The 15,759-nt window shown below is 40.0% G+C and overlaps 1 protein-coding gene across 2 annotated transcripts in view; it reads right to left on the bottom strand.

Annotated features, from left to right (window-relative positions):
- Positions 1-2,861: 2,861 nt before the first annotated feature.
- EHD4 (EH domain containing 4) overlaps positions 2,862-15,759 on the bottom strand; it is a 128,308-nt gene continuing 115,410 nt past the window's right edge. For both annotated transcript variants that reach the window (XM_029598637.1, XM_029598638.1), the window contains exon 6: positions 2,862-4,552. In XM_029598637.1, the coding sequence (XP_029454497.1) occupies positions 4,016-4,552 (537 nt within the window). In that variant the 3' untranslated portion in view covers positions 2,862-4,015. The remainder of the gene's footprint in view (positions 4,553-15,759) is intronic.

The following is a 15,759-nucleotide window of genomic DNA, read 5'->3' as shown; positions in this document are numbered from 1 at the left end:
TAGAACTGTTTTCTGTAAGATTGAGGGGGATATCTTTTTTTGAGAGACTGCTGGATCCACAGTAGCAGAGGTTAGAGTCTGCAATGTTGTGCACGGTTCTTTGATGATACTAACAGTTTCTTTCACTTTATTTCCAAAAAGGCTGTCCCTTGTACAAAGAGCGTCTAATTTGTGGTGAACATCCTCTTAGGCTGGAGGCCCTTGGCCAAGCCAATCTTCTGGCAGCTACAGAAATAACTGAAGCTCTAGAGGAAGTATCAAAGTTATCATAGATCAGAACCATAGCCAGGCCAGGTGGCACCTATGGCCCAGTGAAAAAGTGTGCCCTCGTCCTCAGCACAAAACACCACACCTCAAGTTGGGAGACTGTTAAAGGGAGGGGGCTTTGAGTTTTATTTTCGCCCAGCAGTTTCTTCCAACTTCCTTTGGGCTTCTAACTCGGTGAGAACCAGCAGAGACGCCCTGGTGCCAGGAGCCTTCATTCACAACTCTTGGGGATTCCCCCCTCAACCTTCATTAATCCAATCATTGCAGTGTCAGTCCTGGGCTGGGGGCCATGCCCCAGGGTTCCCTTTCAGAACTCTGCAGTCATGGGCCCCCGATCCAACCACTAGATGTCAACCCCACACACAGATTATTCAGATTTTATATGAAAAAGGAAATTCTCAGCTAAAAATATCACTTACAACATCTATATCATATTTACATGCATTGCTTGGCGCGAGGAAAAGACCAACGTTTTTTGTGGCTCTGCGGGCCATGCTACTTTGCACTACCGGGGCAGGAAGGCAGGGGGAGAAGGCAGCTGATGTTTTTTGCTGCTTTTTGGGCACTGCTACTCTTCATTGCCAGGGCGGGGCAGAGAGGGGTCAGAAATGTGGGCCGCATTATTCTTCATTGGCCTGGCAGGAGGAAGGAGATAGATTGTTTTTGAGGCTCCGCAGGTCACGTTGATATTTACTGCCAGGGTGGAGGGAGGGAGGAGGCTGGAGGCAGATAGTTCTCATGTGATACCGCACCTAGTGAATGGCGCTTATGACTGAGGCCACAATTGCCATAAGCTAGGTACAGCTCTGTCACAGATAGACTTTTCTTGAAGATTAAGCAGATAAGCCAAATCATCTTTGATCTTTTGCAAGATATTGTACAAGTATTGCACCATCTGGAACTGATGTTCAACTATCCTGCTTTGCAGCATGGCTGCTTGATAAAATTTCTTTCCCATGTTGTCTAGGAGTCTGCATTCTTTCCCTGGAGGATTACTGGAGTAGATCTTGGATTTTTTTTAGCATTATGTAGCACTGACAATTACTACAGAATCATGATGCAGGTGCACATTTATCAAAACCTAGACAGTCCTTTACCATATATTTAAAGACAATTCTTCGGCTACTAACATTGTAGAAAAGGGAATGACTCACATTTTGGATTGGAGGTCTTGAAGGCTTTTTGTGCATTGAAACCAAGCCAGGTTGCTTTGGGGCTTTGATTATATTTCACCCCTGGAAAGCCTTTGGGATAGACTAACATTTTTTGAATGAATGAACAATGTACAGAAGAGTTCCTGTAGTGGTGTATTACTTCTTGATGTCTCAGGATATGGTTCTGGAGGTAACCCTGGCAATTCTGGAACAGTAGGTTTTGAAAAAGAATCATAAGAGCCTCTGCATCTAGGATATGAGTTGGTGAGATGACTGTCTGAAAAGATTAAAGCTTTTCTTACTCTATAGATTTCTGAAATGGAAGCCTTAAAGAGTGTTCATGTTCTACAAAAGCCTCTCAAGTATAGGAGTAGACATTTGAAAAGGCTGTGGCATGGTTGTCAGTTTCACACAAAATCTTGCCACTTTTCTGCAGAAAGGCGTGGCTATTTTTGTCTGGTGGGAAAACTTGCTCAGGTTCTGGCATCAAAACTGATGAATCCTTTCCCTTTTTCAGCATTGATGCAGTCTGCACCTATGTGCTCTGTGCTGGCAGGTCCCATTTTGAGAGGCTCATAGCTGAGAAACCCTAAAGTCAAGGGCATCAAGATATTTGGCAGCATACAGACTTTGGATAACTGCATTGAGTTACATGTTCTTTTAGACTGTGACGAAGATTTTTGTGCTGATTTACATTGGTGAGACTTCAGGGCTGAAGGTGATCTACCTTAGCACCAAGAGCAGAAAGACAAGGAGCTCTAAGCTTGAGTGATTTTGACCTCTTTGATTGGAGGCTCTGGTCTGCTCGGCAAAGAGGTTCTCTCTCCTTCAGAGGGATCTGTATTATAGCAACCCATTTCTTTCTAAATAAATTTCAAGAATAGTAACTATGTTGTATAAGTTACTAAATCCCACCTTCAGTACAATTGTTCAGGTTTGTGACTTTTGTTTGAAATACAGAACTTGTGTACTTCTCAGAATTTCATCAGGATCTCATTTCTTGACATGTAACAAAACTAGACTGACCAAAATACCTTCTGACAGATATCTGCCAAAACTTTCAAAACACTAACCTTTCCTCCACAAGGGGTCAGGTTTTGTATTTTAGTGCCAATACTGTTCCCCACTTCTTCATTCAATCTTACTTGGAACAAAGTGTTTGAAAACATAGGCTATTTGACAAAGATAGAACTATTGCAACCAACAAAGCTAAAATCTTTTAGCCATCTTAAGATAAGTTTTCATTGGTGAGAAGAAATATACATGTTGACTTTCCCTCTGCTTCCAATTTTAAATAGATCAATTGGGACAATCATATGGGTAAACTTCAGCTCTATTTCAAAGCAAAGGAGATCTTGGTAATCAAAGAGTTCCAAGAATACCTAAAATCTCCCTCTTTAGCTTTGCTACTCAGATTTAATTTAATCAAAAGGCGTTGAGTCAACTAAATGCACATTTTTATTTTCTGAAAGGTTTAAATATTTTATTAACCATCACAAGAAATGAGATTTTTGATGGCAATGGAATACATATGGTAATGTGTTACGGTTTCTGATTATTCACAACCATACAAATTTTTTTAAACATATTAGCTTTCATAAATTATTAAAAATGGTATATAACAGAATATTCCCAAATGACATTTTCCAAAAGCTTATATGGTGGGTGCCCTTCAGCTTTTTCAAATATGAAATTATACCAAATGTCAGATTATGGAATGTTAATAGCAAAATTGTGCTGTGTGTTTAACATGACAGCTTATATGACAACAGTATAATTCACTGAACATAGGACATTATATAGCAACTTATTGCTGTCAAGCAAAGGCAGAAAATACTGAAGAATAATTTTAGTATTTTGATGATTTAAAATTATAATAAAAAGTATCCCTAAAAGTTGTGTTACTGTTTTTTGTAGCAATAATTCCAGTAGCATTCACACTACTCCACCCCCGGATCTTGGTTACTGCACCCTTACCCTGGTTCACAAAGTCATGTGTATCCATCCCCTCAGTGACATGCTGGTTTCTGCCAAAGGTCTAAAATGCTAAAGCCAAATGATAGCATACAAACTTCCCCCCTTCACCCCCAAATTAGGGACACTGTTCAATTCTGGTGTGAACTCGATAAATTAATTCTTACACTAATATTAAACTCTGTTTTGTAGGTTAAGGGGTAGTGATTGAGCACTAAATGTATTTGTCAACCCTTATTACTGCATTTAACTTTGCATAAGAGAACAGGACATAGTAAACAATATGTACTACAGGATAACATTAAAGAAAGGCACTTATGATGAAACTGGTCTGGCAAAACTGTTCCCAGTTTAAGCTTCATCTGCAGCTATGGAGATAAAGTAGTCAATCCTGTAATAGGTACTGATCTAGGTTATTCCTAAATTACTAATGAAGTGGGGAAGCTTCCTCAGGTAGCTGGTAAAAGTGTCCATATGTACAAGAAAATGTCTCCAAAACTTCAATAACTGATCATTTCAGGAATAATTAAAAACCTCAAATACATCTACCCAAAGCATTTTTCCCTTAAAAGGCCTCCACCTTTATTCTGTTCTGTAGACTCCCACACCCAATTGCTTTTTCACGCCATGTTATGTAAAGACTTTCTGTGAGATGGTGGAACTAGATGAGGGGGTAATTCATTAGGCAGTTCATATCCCTCCAGCTTGATCTTAATAAGGTGCTTTGCTAAGGCAAACTCCTCCTCATCCAACATGCCATCCTTATCACAGTCTGATAGCTTCCAGATCTTCCCAAGTACACTGTTGGGTAGTTTGGAGTTAACCATCTCCTTCTTGGCATTGACACCAGAGATTTTGCCATTGATTGGTGATAACATGTAGAAGAGCTCATCATAGGCAGGTTTGTCCTTTGCAACCACCCATTCTTCATCATCTGCACCTTCTCCAGCTCCTTCCCCATAGCCATGGCCAAAGGGTCCTTCCATGGTTCCTTCAAAGGCTCCTCCATGCACCATCTGAGTAGGCATGCTGGTTTCTTCCTGGCGAATCAGAGTCATCAAAGATGCAATATTATTGGCCAGCATATTATCCACAGACTCAATAAGTTTCGGCTTCAGGCTGTGAAATTTAGAGAAGTCATAGATCTCCAACTGTTCCTGTAGACAACAAAAAAAAAAGCATAAGAGTTAAATTCAAATGTATCCTACTGAAGCTCACCCACCCTCATGAGTTTGCCAGGTAGTTTCCCTATACAGTACATTCAACAGCACAGGAGACATTTTGAATCTTTACTCTCAGTTTCAAAATTGTGGATATATGTGAGAAAGTTGGGAGTTTAAAGCCTTTTCTTCCCTTATATTGTTAGGTTGTTAAAATGAATAAGTCATTCATTCCTAGGAGTTAATGATACAAGTGATGAATGGACATTCAAGTTATGATACACAAATGATGAGAAAAGCAATTTTGATACAGCTAAAGAAAAGCTGTCTCTTGTAGGTATAGCAACTTGTAATAGGAGAATCTCAAAAACAACCTAAGCACAGACAGCTGAAGTTAAGATCATAATTTCTTGGTAACCTACTTTAGCAGAACTCCTGGTTAGAAAATGGCTAGGGTACATAAAACAGAATTCTTCCTTTGACAACTTTTAGGGCTAACAGTTTAAAGCCACAGCCTATTGTAACAATATTTACAGGAAACTATGAAGAGGCCCAGTGCTGTAAATTAACACACACATTTAAAACAAACTAAGGCCCATATTTAGCGCTACTTAGCTGGATGAATAGGGACTTATTCGGCTAAGTGGCGGCTGCTGAATATCCAGCTATGCTCAGTAGCCACCACTTAGCCAGATAAGTATTTATCCCAGCTGAGTAGACAGCTGGAAATCTTGGGAGCAGGCAATGGGCAGATAGAGGCAGGGCAACTTATCCTGTTATCTTAACTAGATAAGTGCATATATTCAGCCTTATCTGGTTAAGATAACCAAATAAGTTAGACCTGCTCCACAGGTCTAAAGTTACCTGGATATAACTTATCTAGTTATATTCAGCAGCAGAGTCAGGCTGCTGAATATCCCTTCTAAGTTATCTGGATAAGTTATATCTGGATAACTTAGATAACCTGATATCTTTGAATATTGAGCCCATTGAATTCACTGAACTCCAAAAGTACTTAATACTGGCTCAGCTGCCAAACTGAACTCCTGGAAAGGCACATGACATTTTCACTTTCAACAATCAGATCCTGTCAAACTGGCCTGCAAGCATTTTGGAAGAACAGAAATGAGGGTGAATCAAGAGCTAAAGCAGTGTACTAGTAGTAAGGGATAGTTTTGCAGAAGTCATTTTAATGGAGCAAGTGAAGAGTTAACTTAATTCCTTATGAGAGAGAAATACAGTTATGTTTATTCATAGTTATAGGATACAACTTTTTGCTTGAGTTCACTGAAAATCTTACTATGTCACAGCCTTCCTTTTACAGCTCTCCCTTCTCCTAGTTTGATAAGCAAGAGCCTGGAACACTTCAAGGTCACAAACAGAGATACATAATACAAGATGGAGATAAGACCTAGTCAGAGAATAAGACCACCACTTGGATGTGAAAGCAAATAAGTTGGCAGTAAGGGACTTAAAATCTTGCCTTTGAAGAGTGGTACTAGCAGCTCTGCTGGAGCTAAAGGCTGGAAAAGACCTGGCATCAGCCCAGATTTAGTTTATAGGCACAGAATATACTTTTATAGGTCCTATGAAGAGTGCGCCTTTGGGGTACTCATTCTTCTCTGTCTTGGTATTAGTTTTACAGTAGTCTGTTATATGAATTATTATGATTGCTTTTATTTACATGACACTAATGATACTAATGCTGATTTTGTTATTCTGGGTGTCCAACAAAATGGTAGGTTTAGAAAATATGCAGAGCTAATAGTCCCACATGTGAGAAAGAATAGAATATAAACTAGTGAAATAGGGAATATGGATAAAAAACAAGAAATCCACCATTTCACAGTTGTGCTGAGACATGCAGTAGTTTGTTGTTTTTGGGGTTTTTTTTTTTATCAATTAGTTTGGCAATACTTCAAGGAGAGCTAGGAGACAAAAAACAGTACAGTGCTTGTGCCACCCAAAGACATAAGACCCTAACCCACTGTAGGATGGGCGGATTTCTGCTGAGAACTGTACCAAATCTCTTCAGCAAGACCATCTCAGCAAAACCCTAGAATCTCTGGCGCCACCCAGCCTCCAAAATGAGATCCTGCTTAGTGAGCACCATCTGGAAAGATCTGGAGACACTCATCCAGAAGAGTGAACGCTTTATGCTAGGCCATTGGTATATAATTATCCCTGTTAGGTGGGGGAAAGATATCATTTGTGCTTTTAAAACCTGTTTGTTGCAGTCACAAACGTTCTTATAAGCGTCTGTTCGTGTATGTATTATACAGAAAATATAGCTTTTCATATTTTCATGCAAGCCACAGTCAAGTGTCATTTTCTTAGTATGTATGTGTGATCCAGACCACACAAGGCAAACACTCCAATCCTTCCACCCACTACAAACACAAATGTCATCCACCAAATTGTAGAAGAATCAAGTAAATTGTTTATTCAAATGGCTGCAGAGAAACTTCAGCTTCAGAAGCAGAGTATAAATCAATAGAAGCTGAGAAGACCCTTCATATGAGATTGTAAGAGAGTTCTGGCTTACTGTAAGAAATAAATTTGCTGCATCGCCAAGCTCTGCAGCTCTTTGTTTCATATGACACTGCTATTCTTCAGCAGGCCTACAAATCACAGAATCTGTCAAATTTCAAGTGAAAGCTATGACCTCTTCTGTTGCCCATTTGCAAGAAGTACCTCTCAAAGACATCTACAAAGCTGCAACATTTATGACCCATTATTGTCTAGATAATCTCAACAACTGACAGTAAATTTGGATAAACAGTTTTGCACAATCTGTTCTCAAAGTAGTCTACTCTCCACGGTGGAGTCCAGGTTACTTACTCTGTAAATGTTCCACTGTAGGTCCCAGCTTGGAACTTCCCACATATCATGGCTAATTCAGCCTGCTTATCGATGGAAAAAAAGTTTGCTTACCATAAATGGCATTCTTTGTAGATAACAGGATGAATTTTCCATGGTAAATACTCACCTGCCTCTCTGGAGAGTTGACTACCTAGCTAGATTAAGCTGTTATCAACTGAGGTGACTCATAAGGCAATGCCCATAATGGAACTCACACAAGCTGAGTAGAGCTAAAAGATGAGTCTGGTGCTGCTGGGTAATGTCACTCACGTCATGGCTAATTCATCTATGGAAAACGCTGTTGGGGAGCCAACAAGCCTCTTTTGAACCCAAGGGATTTGGTCATTTGTAGAAAAACAATTCCAAATCAACCTCCTAGAACTGAGCATAATCAGGTATGCTCTGACATCCTTCATTTGCTTCCTCCAGGAGAAAAACACTTATTCAAAACAACCAGGTAGCCATGTTTTATGTGAACAAAAAAGGAGGCAGAGGGTTGAAGCCTCTTTACCAAGAAGCAATAAAGATATGGGAATAGGCGTGCAGACATCAAGCCTTCTGCAAGCAACCTACCTTCAGGGATCTTAGACAAGTTGGCAGACCGCTTCAGCAGAGTATTTCAACTAGACGAATGGTCTCTATAGCAATCAACAGCCAACAGACTATTCAAGTAGTGTGGTCTTCCAGCGATTGGCCTACTAGCATCACAGCAAAACAGAAAATTGGAAAAGTTTTTTCCATTCTTCTCAGCAAACTCAGCTCTACTCAGGATACATTTCTATTCAATTTGAATGCATATCGTGTATGCTTTTCCACAGATACAGTGGAAAGCCAGAACGGTGCAAACAGTTATCAGACTGGGCCTGACTGATTCTAATAGCTCCAGCATGACCCAGACAAGTTTGATTCACATATTTAATATATCTGTCCAGCAGTCCTCTGATTTTTCTTGGATCAGCCCATCATTATTGACTCAAGAAGAGGTATGTCTTTCATCCAAACCTCTCTTCCCTCATCCTCTGACAACAAATTCCACAGCTTCATTGTGCACTGAGTGAAAAAGCAAGTTTGCTTACCATAAACTCTGTTTTCATAACATACCAGTCATGACATGTGGGTGATGGCATCCAGCGGCATTAAACTTTGTGTGGGCACCCCAACAGTGTTTTCCATAGATGAATTAGCCATGACATGTGGGTGACATTACCCAGCGGCACTGGACTCGTGTCTTTTAGCTCTACTCAGCATGTATGAGAGTTCCCATGCGGGCGTTGCCTTATGAGCCTCCTCAGTTGATAACAGCTTAATCTAGCTAGGTAGTCAACTCTCCAGAGAGGCAGGTGGATATTTAGCATGGAAAATTCATTCTGTTATCTACAGAGAATGCAGTTTATGGAAGGCAAATTTGCTTTTTCCATCAATAAGCAGGCTAAATTACCCTTGATATGTGGGGAGTCCCAAGCTGGAAGCTACAGTTGAATGTTTACAGAGTAACCAACCTGGAACTCCACCATGGAGAGTTGACTAATTTGAGAACAGGTTGCGCAAAACTGCTTATCCAAATTTACTGTCAGTTCTTGAGATTATCCAGACAATAATGGGACATAAAGATCATTTTGTAGCTCTGCAATGTCTTCAAGAGGTTTTTTTTGCAAATGGGCAACAGAAGAAGTCATAGCTTTCACTTGATGAGCTTTGACAGATTCTGTGATTTGTAAACCTGCTGAAGAATAGCCATAGCATATGAAACAAAGAGCTGCAAAGCTTGGCGATGCAGCAGATTTCTTTTCATACAGTAAGCCAGAACTCTTTTACAATCTAACATATGAAGGGTCTTCTCACCTTCATGTGCATGTGGATATGGAAAGAAGGTACGTAAGATAATGTATTGATTGTTATGGAATGCTTTTGGGAGAAACTTGGGGTGAGTGCAGAGTACCACTCTTGTGGAAGCGCTGAATATATGCTGGATAATGAACAAGAGCTTAGAGTTTTCTGATTCTTCTAGCTGGGGTCACAGTTACAAGGAATACTAATTTCCACATCAAAAACTTGAGAATCTGTCTCTAGAAGTTCAAAAGGCAGCTGCATCAATTGAGAAAAGGACAACATTCAAGTTCCACGGGACCGGAGGCTTTTGCACTGGAGATTTCACATGCCACAAACCCTTCATAAATCTCAGTACCAGTGTTTGAGTAGAGATGGGTTTACTGTCTATCATAACATAAATCGCCATAGTGTTGAGATGACACCACTTGGAATATCTTTTCCATTTAAAATTCATAATTCCTAGCTGAGAGTTTCCTAGCTGAAACCATTATATCTTTGAAATCTCTAGGCAATTATTGAGTGTTCAACATCTATGTTGTCAGGCTGAGGGATGGAAGATTTGGATGAATTAACATCCTTAAGTCTTGAGTCAGTAAAGAAGGGTCTCCCTCCAGATGTATTGGAGGACTTCTGAAGAGTTGTATGAGATATGCAAACCACATTTACTTAGCCCATGCTGGAGCTATGAGGATCAAGCAAGCATGGTCTTGCAGTAGCTTTTGTTCCATCCTGGTGATCAGTGGTACCCCCTTCCACAGAGCTTCCAGCTGCAATAGTACTGTGCCACTGGATCATCTGGCTACAACTATAGCAGCAGGCAGCATTATAATCTAGGTCCAGGCAGTGATAGCAAACTGAGTGGGTGTCCCATAGATGTGTGACACACACGTCCACTCGCACAGGTGTTAAAGCCAGCTGACTGCAGGTTTTTTAGCATTGGATTGCTCTATGAAAGTTTTTTTTTTGTTTGTTTGTTTTTTTTAAAGTAGAACTTAAAGGTTCTGTTGAAGGGTGACAAGGCAGCAATCAAGAGGGCCTTGCAAACTCGCAAAACTCAAAACAATAATGAAGAATGTCCAAAAAAAAAAAAAAAAAGTCTGGGAAAAAAGCTGGGTCTATGTCAGCACCACTGGAGGACATCACCCAATGTGTTATGGCTGATTTATGCCTTCTTGTTAATGAAGAAGCTCATATTCCCTACACATGGATTTATTGCTCATATCTGCTCTGTTTCATGGTTAAAAATGCCCATTTCCCCCTCCCCTATGCAGTTACTGCAAAATAGAATGGCTTAAAAATGTGGGAGGATTTTTATATTGACTGTCAGAATAGGACAGCTAGCCTTGTTTGATATCCACTGCTGAAAGAATCATGTTCTGCTTTGCATTCTCACTGCAATCATTTTTCTCTCCTTTGGAATGAAATTAAAATAAAAAAAAAAAAAAAGGATAAAAAGGCCTTATTGATTTTGCCAAGCAAATTAATTTTATGATATCAGAAATGTTTGAAAGGGAAAGGGAAGTCCCATGCTTAAAATCCAAGGCCATTTATTGTCTTGTCAAATGAAGATCCACAAGAACAATACATTTCAGATGCTACAGATTGTAAGTTAACCTTTGTACTGCAGCAGCACTGCAGTGAGATCAGTCTGACCTGCTCTCCTTGTGAAAAGTGGGAAACATCACTTGCTATCCTTTCCCTGCACGATTCAACATACACTTTCCATAATGACTTTTTTTTTTATAAACACTTTCACCTAACTGGACAATAAAATGCCTGGAATTTGGGTAAGGGAATTCTCCTTTAAACAGATATAAATTGCTTACCCCCACAAGTGGCCTTTACGGTAACTTCAACAAGCTTCATAATAGTGGGGGGATAGAGATAGTAGTAGTTTAACTGGCACAGTGGTTTGATTATGTGCACTAGTCTCATCTAGATAAAACTGATGCCAACCAAGTCCCTAATGGACATATGTCCACATCCTAAAGCCATAGCACAGCAGGCACACATGACTGCTGCATGCCAGCATTAAAATAGCAGGGGCAATGCAGGTCAAGAATGAAATGCACTGGCAGAGCTATGTTGAGAAGTTTGTACAGTGTTTGCATGGTTTCACAAGCACACAGATTCATCCAGGCCTTTCTAAATAAACAACAAATAAATGGGAAAAATCCTTAGCCAGGAAAGCATTAAGCCTACATAAACTTACACAAGAAGATGTGGCAATTTTTAAAGGAACTAAAAGAATTTTACACTAAAATACTGGTATGTAAAAATAAACCAGAATTGATTATTTTATGATTTCGCATAATTTCAATAAACTGCTGCAATACCAGGGATGGCTCAAAATGGGTTATTTTTACAAGTCTACTCTGCTAGCAAACACGACTCCATAAACATCCGGAGAACAGTATATGTTAGAACTTTTATTTTTAGTATTCCTTCCCAGTTTGTGCTTTTAGATTTCAAATTTCATCAAGTTTTCCAAGCTTCAAACAGCATTTCTTCTTTTCCTCATAGGAGTGAGAAAAGGAAGAGAATGGTGAAATGTCTTGCCTGTTGATTTTCTTTACTTCTGCTCCATTAGTCAAGAACCAATGGGTTACGATCTCATCCAGGAATTGTAAGCAGAGCGATTTCTTTTTATGACATCACATATCTATGTCATCAATGGAGTCTACATATCCAGTGTACTGTCAAAGCTAAGAACATTAAATTCCAAAAAACTCTAGCTATAAAACATTAAAAAAAAAAATTTGAATGCCAATGGTTAATAAAAAAAAACAAAAAACAAACAAACAAGTAAAATTTAAACATACTCTTACTTTGAAAATATACTTTCAGTATACAGGCAAATGCACCCCCTTCGCAGATATACAGCCAAACTTTAAATCCTGGGTGTCCTCTGTCGAAGAGGTTGAAACATTTCCTCTCTTTCATTCCTGCATCTTTTGTCCATATAAGCTACATCTTGAAAAAGGGTGGGGAGTTCTTGACTGGTGGAGCAGAAGTATAGGAAAGAAAAACAAAAGGTAAGAATTTCTCCTTCCTCTTCCTTCTGCTCCACTAGTTCAGAATCAATGAGAAGAACCAAAGCCCATCTATACTGGGTGGTAGATGACAATCCTCCTTTCAAGACTATACAACCAAACAGAATCCTGACTAGCGAGACCATCCAACCTATAACGTTGAACAAATGGACCTAATGACAACCACGTGGCTGCCTTACAAATATCAGCCAGACTCACCGTGCCTCTTTCAGCCTAAGGTGCCTGTTCGTCCTGTACAAATATGCAGAAGTAATTGCCTCTTTTATCCATCTGGCAATAAGCCTTAGAGGCAGCTTCACTCTTATGAGACCCAGAGAAAAGAACAAAATACCTTAGTTCTATCTAGATAAAGCAAAACATCTAAAACTGTAATGGCTCCAAACTAGCTTTAAAATCCTCTATCAAAAGCAGGCAAAAATATCCTCTGATTTAAATAGAAAACTGATACCACCTTTGAAAGAAATGAAGGTACTGGTCTTAAAATGACCACATTCTTAGTGAATCTGAAATAAGGAACTCGACAAAGACTGCAATTCCAAAATATGCCTGGTTGAAATGATTGTTACTAGAAATGCAGTCTTTAAAATCAAATTCTTTATCATCTATTGTCTTAATGGCTCAAAAGAGGCTTTAGCTAGCACTCGCAAAACCAAGGATAAATTCCATTGAGGAACTATTGACTTAAGTGGAGAGCGCAAATGCTCTACACCACTTAAAAAATGAACCATATCCTTATGGGAAGAAATCGAACTACCTTTAATTCTCCCTTGGAAACATGAGATTGCTGCCACCGGAACTTGGCAAGTTTAGAGCTAAACCCTTTTCAAGCCCTTTCTGCAAAAATGAAAGGATGGCACTGATTTGAGCCATCCACGGCAACAAATTTCTCTGTGTGCAATGAGCTTCATAAATATGCCATATTCTTACATAATATAAAGTAGAAGACCTCTTTTTAGAATTCATCATTGTGCCAATTACTGATGGAGGGTAGCTCTTTTTAACTAACTTTGCCCCCTCAAGAGCCAAGCCATAAGCAGGGATGGAGTTGGACCCTCCATCTCTACTAGCCCCTGACTGAGTAGCCCTTTGCACTTTGGAAGAAACAAATACTGATCTACTAGCAGTCTCCTTAGATCTGCATACAGTTGTCTCAGAGGCCAATCTGGAGCCACCAGGACTGCTAATGCTTTATTTTCCTTATCACTCCCGATATCAGCCATGGAGGAAACACATGCAGTAACCTTCCTCCTGACAATTCTTGCAGCAGCACATCTATTGGCTTCCTGCCCATCTCTTGCATAGATTGTAGTACCTCTTTCACTTTTGTATTCTTCCTGGTTGCCATGAGATCTATTTGATTGAGGACCTTACCTTTGTACTATTAGACAAAAAGCTTCCTGACTCAATTCTCACTCTCCTGGGTCTATGATATTTTTGCTTAGATAATAGACCTGAAGATTCTCTTGCTCTGCAATATGTAGAGCAGATATCTAACATTTTTTGGCCCATTTGAATAGTAGATTCGTCTCTTCAGAGATTCCCTGACTTCAAATTATGACCTGTTTATGTAAGCTACTGCTGGCATGTCGCTCAACACTTTCACTGCCCTGCCTTTGGGAAAGCTCTAAAAATGTAGAAGTGCCAACCTGATTGCCCTGGTTTGTACTCGATTTATGGACCAATAGCTCTAGCTTTGAAACAAGAAGCCCTGAACATATTGATTTAGGCAATGAGCCCCCTAACCTGTTAAACTGGCATCTGTGGTTAAGGATCCAAACTGGGTACTCCAATGGCAGTCGTTTCATAAGGTTCGGCAGGTGAGATCACCATCTTAAAGATTCTCTAACATCACCTAAGAGCCTAAATTTGGCTACAAGAACCTCCCGCCCAGATTTTCCCATGTCATTTATGTCCACATGTACCATGACAGCTGGCTCCTCCCCAGCACTGTCTAAAATCCTACCTAGGTGATGAGTGAGGTCCACCACCTTCGCACCAGGTAGGCATGTTACCAGGCAATCCTCATGCCCACCAGCCACCCATTCCTAATAATCAAATCACCAACTATTACAGCCACCCTAACCCTTCCCTCCTGGGCAGTAGCTCTGGGAGACACATCATTGGTGTGAGAGGACAATATATCACCTGGAGAGCAGGTCTTTACTACAGGATAATTTCCTGCTGTACCAGGTTGATGTTCTCCGACCGGTAGAAGTTACTCCAAGGCAGCACCAGGGCTGCCAGACTGGAATTGGGACTTGGCTACTATGACCCTGAAGGTCTCATCTATATTCCTCTCTGTCTGCCTCAGCTCTTCCAGGTCTGCCACTCTAGCCTCCAGAGATCAGACTTGTTCTCTGAAACAGGATCTCTTTGCACCCATACAACCTCTCACCAGCAGGTAAAGAAATCATTCATGTGATAATGCAAAAGACTGGAAGGCCCCCCTCTTGCTGCTGTATTGCTGCCTTCATCTTAATTTTGTTCAGTTCCTAGTTAAGGTTATGTTATGGGACTAGGAATGTGTACAATTAGAGTCCTATAAATGTATTAGTGAATTCACTATTTATCTGATAGTGACCTAAAAGGGGATGATTAAACTCTTGATAAGGCCTGGGGCAATGCTGAGTTTAAGTTAAGAGGCTGATTCTTTTTTTTTTTTTTTTAATTTGAAAGTATCTCCTGGCTATAAATCAAAGGATGAGCTAGGGGTGGTAGGAAGGGAAATACGAACACACAACTCCTGGCTTTTGCCTGCTTCTAACTAGCTATTTAATACAGATACACAAACACACTATAGAATATACCCCAATGGTTAATTCTCTCCAAAACTTAAGTTCTAAAATTTTCCAAAGCAGTACTTACAAATTCTTTTCAGCCATCAGCAAGGTGAACCTTTCCTCTCCGTGCTCCTCTCAGCAGAAACTTGACTTGGCCTAGCCTCAGGTAAGAATTGTGATTTAGAATCTCCCAAATTTCTTAAGTGGTCAAGTTCCTCCCGTTATGTACTCTTAAAGGGAAGCTTACCAAGCAGAGATTTAGACCATATATCTGTCATCCAATTATGCAGCCACAGAAGTTGTCTTGCCCCGATGGACATCTGCTCTGGCAGATACTCTAATCAAATCATATAAGACATCTGAAAGACAGGCAGTGCTGACTCGAATCTAGCAGCCCCTTCCTCCACTGAAAGCTGTTGCATCCACTGGAGCAAGGCTCTTGAAACATAGCTTGTGTAAATTGCCGCCTGAAGGGAAAATGAGTTTGCAGAAAATAAAAATAGTCATCATTGCTAATTTCCAATCCTGAGAATCCCTTAAAGCCACACCGCCCTCTATGCTACTACTATGGTAGTTCTTCTGGCAACATCCGCTACCAGTTGCTGAAAAAGGTGTTCCTGAACATCCAAAGGTTAAGGGATACAACTTACTAAAAACCTTTAAACACTTTCTTTATCTC

This window comes from Rhinatrema bivittatum, chromosome 4 (assembly GCF_901001135.1).
Source record: "Rhinatrema bivittatum chromosome 4, aRhiBiv1.1, whole genome shotgun sequence".
Classification (NCBI taxonomy): Eukaryota; Metazoa; Chordata; class Amphibia; order Gymnophiona; family Rhinatrematidae; genus Rhinatrema; species Rhinatrema bivittatum.
Note: the sequence above shows the minus strand (reverse complement) of the source record. Positions and strands in the feature narration are given on the sequence as shown.